This window comes from Vulpes vulpes, chromosome 1, assembly GCF_048418805.1.
Source record: "Vulpes vulpes isolate BD-2025 chromosome 1, VulVul3, whole genome shotgun sequence".
NCBI lineage: Eukaryota > Metazoa > Chordata > Mammalia > Carnivora > Canidae > Vulpes > Vulpes vulpes.
The window spans coordinates 18304527-18311829 of NC_132780.1; the positions used below are offsets into that span (position 1 = coordinate 18304527).

Genomic DNA, 7303 nt, shown 5'->3' on the forward strand with positions numbered 1-7303 from the left:
GGAATATATTCAAGCAAAGTTTAGTGTTACCAGGAACATTTAGTTTATATATGTTTAATATTCTAATGGAGATGTTGGGGTTTGGAATTACCGTGTTTTTACTTTACTCTCAATCCGCTTAATTTTTTTGTGTTTTCCTATATGAATTTTAAGAAAATAATTCTATATTTCCTTCTTTTTTTGTGAATATTGTATACTCAGTACCATATTGCTTTAGCTATAAATTCATGCACGCCATGAAAATTTAGTCACAGTTGGAAGTTCCTTCCTAACTTTAATTTCATCATGTCAGCATACATTATGACACTTTTATTTGAGTATTTGTTTGTTTGTTTGTTTGTTTGTTTGATTGATTAAAGGCTTTATTTATTAGAGAGAGAACAGAATAGAGGGAGAGGGAGAAGCAGACTCCCTGCTGCTGAGCAAGGATCCTGGGGCCCTGAGATCATGACTTCTGCCAAAGGCAGATGCTTAACCCACTGAGCCACTCAGGTGCCCTGACGCTGATCTTTCAATATACATCTCTTCTTCTTGACATTTTTAAAAATTAAAGTCACATGTGGAGATCGTAGGTGAACAGTTCAGTGGGATTTCACAACCGAATCCCATCTCTATAATCCATTGAGCTCAAGAAACTTTATTTTGTTTGTCCTCTAAAATTCCCCTTGAGGTCCTTAGTAATTTTCCCAAAAGCTCAACAGTCCTTTAACACGTAAGGAATAGGTGCCTGTCCTCGTTTTTGTACTTTACATGAATGTAATCAGGTGACGGGACCTCTTTTGTAATTGGCATTTTTTTCCTTTCTGTCTCTTGCCTGTAAATGTATGTATCACTGCATGTTGCTGTGCACCATTCATTAGAGTTGGATGGATCCAGTTCCATCGTGTGAATATCAACTGACTGCATCATTCTAGTATTAATAGGCAAGTGAATGGTTCTCAGCGTATGACTGTCATGACTATTACTGGCATGTAAAATCTATGATTTGTCTTTAAGTGTGAAAAATGTAGATATATCTGCTGCCTGTGTGTGTGTGTGTATGGGAGTGAATTTTTGGTAAATAGGTTTATTCAGCTTTAACAGACACTATGAAACTCCATCCCACAATCTTTATACCACTTTTCACACACATCGCAGCACATGAGATTTCTGGTTTATCTACATACTTTCCAAAATTCGGTAGTTTATGTCATTTTCACAGTAGGCTTCTGGTTGGAAGGAGAATAACCAACTCTTGGTTTTATTTGCTTTGTTGTAGTTACTTCCTTTTACTATGGAGTAAAATCTTTGTATAATCTCTTCAAAGTGTCCGGTTAGTTATGATCCTCTTCCTGTTAATGTGCAGTCTCAAATTGATAGTATTGAATTCCAGGAAGAATTCTCACTTGATCATGTTGTAAAATGGTAAAGTGTGCTTTTGATTCCATTTGCATTATTTCATTGTGGACTTTGCATGAACATTCCTCACAGATAGTAGTTCGTAGATTTCTTTACTTGTAGTTTCTCCTATGGCTTTGATAACCTGCTAATGCTGGTGTCACAGAGAGTGTTGTCATTTTCTCCCTTCTCTTTACTCCTTGCAAATATTTGAGGATATTTGAAGTACTTTCTCATTATATATTTGTTTGAATTATCCCGTGAATTCATCTGGCATAGGATTTTTCCTTGTTTGGAGGTTTTTTTAAATTACTTTGTCAATTTACTTAGTAGGCGTAGATCAGTTGAGATTGTTTTAGAGATTGCTTCATGATGGAGTCCAGGTAAGTTAGATCTTTTTTTTTTCTTTTTTTAAGATTTTATTTATTTATTCATGAGAAACAGAGAGAGAGAGAGAGAGAGGCAGAGACACAGGCAGAGGGAAAAGCAGGCTCAATGCAGGGAGCCCCACATGGGACTGGATCCTGGGTCTCCAGGATCAAGCCCTGGGCCAACGGTGGCACTGAACCGCTGAGCCACCAGGCTGGCCCCTTTTTGGGTATTTATATCCATTCAACGGTATTTATTCCTTGGCATATATATGTATCATTGCCTGTTTTAATTATTTTCATTTCTGTAGTATTGATTATACCATTTCTTGCTATTTTAGTTGGTTTCCTCTTTCATTCTTACTTTAGTTCTAGGTCCATCAATTTTTATTTTTATTTTTTCTGAAAACCAAATCCTCGTATTGTTGATATTTTCCTAAATCCTATTTTATTCATTTCTGTTTTATGTTTAAGTTTCCTTTCTTCCACAGAGTGACAGGATTGCCCAGTCAGTTAAGTGTTTGAGTTCAGCTCAGGTCATGATCTCGAGGTCCTGGGTTTAAATCTTGTGTCATGCTCCCTGCTGAGCAGGGAGTCTGCTTGCCCCTCTCCTTTGGCCTTCCCCTTGCTCATTCTCTCTCTCTCTCTCTGTCTGTCTGTCTCTCAGATAAGTAAAATAGTTTTTTAAAAATTCCTTCCCTCTGCTGATTTTGGGCTCCTATGGTACTTTTCATGATTACTTGAGCTACAGGAAAGTGGTTTGTGTCACACTATGGAATTAACTGTTAAGCTATGTGGTCAGTATGTTGTGTACAAGTTTATGTGTCCATGGAGGGATGAAGTCCTGAGGACTCCTCAACCATCTTGCTGATATTCTCTGACTGATTTGATGGCTGTATATTAGATGTCATCAGTATTTTCTTCTGAAAGTAGTAAGTGGAATGACTTGCCTTTTCTGTTATTCAATATTTTTCAGCTGTATCTTCACATGACACCCCAAGCTTCCTGTCAGAGCTGTGCAAAGAAGCTTCATTTCCAAATGTGTCAGTGGGTCCATATAAACATAATGTCCTTGAGAAGTTACACTTAATGATAGACTGGGACAATGATCATAAAGGATATATCCAAATTGAGGCTACTGCCCATAATAAGAATCTCACTGCCCCACATGGTGAAGGATATAAAACATTGTGTAAAACCTTTCTTTTTAAGGCCACTAGTTCTATAAAGCAGAGTGTTTCTGTAGGCAACAGCTCAAATCAAATATTCAAAGATACATATTTGTGGAAAGATAATGTAGAAAATCTGGAAAGTTACCATGCTGAAGATAATAATTTGAACAATCTGGAAAATAGGATTAGACCGACCTTTCAGTCAAATATGTCTAAACATCAGAGATTTATAAATGAAGAAGCAACTGCTAGGTGGTTTCAATTTGAGAGGTCCTTCACCAAGGACTCAACCCTACAAAATGACCAGACCATTTTCAGTGAAGACAGACTTGCTCAAGGCAGTGAATCTGAGGAACAATGTAATCAAGGCTCAAATGTTGATAAACATCTGAGGACTCATTCTCCAGAGACCCATTCTGAATGTAATACATGGGGGGACGTCTTTCATCAAAGAGCCAACCTTGTATATAACTGTATGCATAGGAGAGAGAATCCTTATAAATATAATGATTGTGAAAATGATCTTAACCACTCCACCAGTGTTGGTGATCATCCGACAATTCATGGGAGAAAAAACCCATGCACATACACTAAACCTGGGAACCTGTTGAGTCAGTCATCAAGAATACGCATACATAAGACAGTGTGTAGTAGAGAGAAACCTTACAAATGTATAGAATGTGGCAAGGCCTTTAATTACCACTCAAGCTTTAATCAGCATCACAGGATTCATACTGGAGAGAAACCTTATGAATGTAAACAATGTGGCAAGGCCTTTAACTTGCAATCAAACCTTACTAAACATCATAAAATTCATACTGGAGAGAAACCTTACAAATGTAAAGAATGTGGCAAAGTCTTTAACCAGCAATCAAACCTTACTCGACATCACAAAATTCATACTAGAGAGAAATCGTATAAATGTAAAGAACGTGGCAAGGCCTTTATACATCAATCAAGCCTTACTCAGCATCACAGAATGCATCCTGGAGAGAAACCTTATAAATATAAAGAACGTGGCAAGGCTTTTATCCGTCAATCAAACCTTACTCAACATCACAGAATTAATACAGGAGAGAAACCGTATAAATGTAAAGAATGTGGCAAAGCCTTTATCCATCAATCAAGCTTTACTCAACATCACAGAATTCATACAGGAGAGAAACCTTATAAATGTAAAGAATGTGGCAAGACCTTTAACCACCAATCAAACCTTATTCGACATCACAAATTACATACTGGAGAGAAACCTTATAAATGTAAAGAATGTGGCAAAGCCTTTATACATCAATCAAGCTTTAATCAACATCACAGAATACATACAGGAGAGAAACCTTATAAATGTAAAGAATGTGGCAAGGCCTTTATCCATCAATCCAGCTTTACTCAACATCACAAAATTCATACTGGAGAGAAACCTTATGAATGTAAAGAATGTGGCAAGGCATTTATCCATCAGTCAGGCCTTACTCAACATCACAGAATTCATACTAGAGAGAAACCTTATAAATGTAAGGAATGTGGCAAAGCTTTTAACCACCACTTAAACCTTAGTAAACATCACAGAATCCATACTGGAGAGAAACCTTATAAATGTAAAGAATGTGGCAAGACCTTTAACCACCAGTCAAGCTTTACTCAACATCACAGAATTCATACTGGCGAGAAACCTTATAAATGTAAGGAATGTGGCAAAGCCTTTATCCATCAATCAAGCTTTACTCAACATCACAGAATTCATACAGGAGAGAAACCTTATGAATGTAAAGAATGTGGGAAGGCCTTTATCCATCAATCAAACTTTACTCAGCATCTCAAAATTCATACAGGAGAGAAACCTTACCAATGTAAACAATGTGGCAAGGCTTTTAACCAGCAATCAAACCTTACTCAGCATCACAAAATTCATACTGGAGAGAAACCTTACAATTGTAAGGAATGTGGCAAAGCCTTTAACCACCACTCAAGCCTTACTCAACATCAGAGAATTCATACTGGAGAGAAACCTTATAAATGTAAGGAATGTGCTAAGGCCTTTAAGCAGCACTCACACCTTACTCGACATCATATAATTCATACTGGAGAGAAACCTTATAAATGTAAAGAATGTGGGAAGGCCTTTATCCATCATTCAGGCCTTACTCAGCATCACAGAATGCATACTGGTGATAAACCTTATAAATGTAAAGAATGTGGGAAGGCCTTTATCCATCAATCAAGCTTTACTCGACATCACAGGATTCATACCTGAGCAGTTCTTCCAATTTAAGAGAGAATTTGTAAGAACTGTTGAATCCTAACTCTACATCAGAGCATTGATGTCGGAGAGTAACTAATACATGTGTAAAGAATGTGACAAGACCCTTAAGCAATGTTACACCTTCATTCCTTATTAGAGGATGGATAGTGGAAGTGATTTTTATAAATATAAACATTAGGGCAGCCTAGGTGGCTCAGCGGTTTAGCACTGCCTTCAGCCCAGAGTGTGATCCTGAAGATCCAGGATCGAATACCACGTCATGCTCCCTGCATCGAGCCTGCTTCTCCTTCTGCCTGTGTCTCTGCCTCTCTCTCTCTCTCCTCTCTCTGTTTCTCATGAATAAATAAATAAAATCTTTAAAAAATAAAAAAACATTCACAAGCCCTTTGATATTGCTCAAGCCTCTCTCATAATTATAGAATTCATACTAGAGAAATATTACAACTGTAAAGAACGTGGTAAAGGTTTCAGGATGTTCAACCCTCACTCAGCATCACTGAGTTCATACTGAGGAAAAATAATACAAAATTGAACGAATCAGTCTGCTAGCTGGAAGTCATAACTTGCTCCATATTACAGTTATACAAAAACAAAATTGAAGTGGGAAGAAAGTGGCCAAATCTTTAACTGGAATCCAATCCTTACTCAGTATCCCAAAATAGAATCTTGGTTCAAAGTGTAGCAACATAACGAAAGAGGAGAGAGTATGTTACACCTTAGGAAACCTCACAGTTCAGAGAAGAAAAGTAACTTGAAAGGTAAAAATAAAAATGTATTTAGTTGAACATAAAATGTCAATAAATGTCACAATTCATAGTACAAAGCAGTTTATCTGTCACTCTATTCAGACATCACATTAAAAAGGGACTAATACAAAGTGAGTTAGACCATGTTTATGCAATTATGTGTTAAAAGAGAAGGGATGGATTTTTGCGTGGGTATATTGCCATGTGTTTTTCTTTCTTTTTTTTTTTTTTAAGATTTTATTTATTCATGAGAGGCACAGGCAGAGTGAGAAGCAGGCTTCATGCAGGGAGCCCGATGATCCTGCAGGATCACGCCCTGGGCAGAAGGGAGACACTCAATTGATGAGCCACCCAGGCGTCCCTGTTTTTGTTTTCATTGACCCAAATGAGATTTGTGACTTTTGCAAATAATTGTGTTTCTGCAGTCACAACTCTTCAGAAAATTCATTTATTCCTAGTGGGTGTGTGAAACTATGTAAGTGATTTTTGTTGCATCAAAGATATGAGATGCCCTGCTTCCTTAAGTGGGATTCATGCATACCTAATTTTCCATGGAACATTAAGGACATACAACATGCAGTATATGAAGAAAATATATATTTTTTAAGATTTTATTTATTCATGAGAGACAACAGAGAAGACAGAGACAGGAAGAGGGAGCATCAGGCTCCATGTAGGGAGCCCGATGTGGCACTCCATCCTGAGACTCCAGGATTACACCCTGAGCAGAAGGCAAGACGCTCAACCACTGAGCCACCCATGCATCCCAATATATGAAGAAAATCTAAATGGATATTCTGCTTGTGGTCATAACATTGATTCCAGGTATGAAGTACGTGTTCAGCATCATTCTCCATTTGAAATTTTAAAGATTTCTGAAAATTCAAAGAAAATGTTTTACTAGTAAGTTTTTAAGGTAAAAGAGATGGCAGACTACGGGCACTTAGGTGGCTCAGTGATTGATCGACTGCCTTCACTCAGGCTGTGATCCCAGGGCCCTGGGATCAAGTCTTGCATCAGGCTCCTTGAAAGGAGCCAGCTTCTCCTGCCTATATCTCTGGCTCTCTCTGTGTGTCTCTCATGGATAAATAAATAATATCTTTAAAAAGAAAAAAAAAGATGGCAGTTCAGTAAACTACTGATCTATCTTCATAATAGCAATTGTTAGAGAGTATGAGTTGATGTGTTGAAATGAAGAAATCCTCACAGATAATCAGAGAGTAGCTAAGTCTTCCCTAAAATGACAACCAACTGTACATCCGTATTTTTAAAGAATTAGCACAGTCCTGAACATGTGTTAGTATGCAACAGTAAGCTGTTAACAAGTTAAAATTGACTGCTCTAAGCTGTCTTCTTTAAGCCTCCTGGTAATCATAAAAT

The 7303-nt window shown here is 37.4% G+C and overlaps 1 protein-coding gene across 4 annotated transcripts in view; it reads left to right on the forward strand.

The window, feature by feature from the left end:
• The window catches only part of LOC112912693 (uncharacterized), a 137812-nt gene extending 131812 nt beyond the window's left edge, over positions 1-6000 (forward strand). For all 4 annotated transcript variants that reach the window (XM_072757399.1, XM_072757382.1, XM_072757429.1 and 1 more), the window contains one exon: positions 2722-6000. In XM_072757399.1, the coding sequence (XP_072613500.1) occupies positions 2722-5168 (2447 nt within the window). In that variant the 3' untranslated portion in view covers positions 5169-6000. The remainder of the gene's footprint in view (positions 1-2721) is intronic.
• Positions 6001-7303: the final 1303 nt, after the last annotated feature.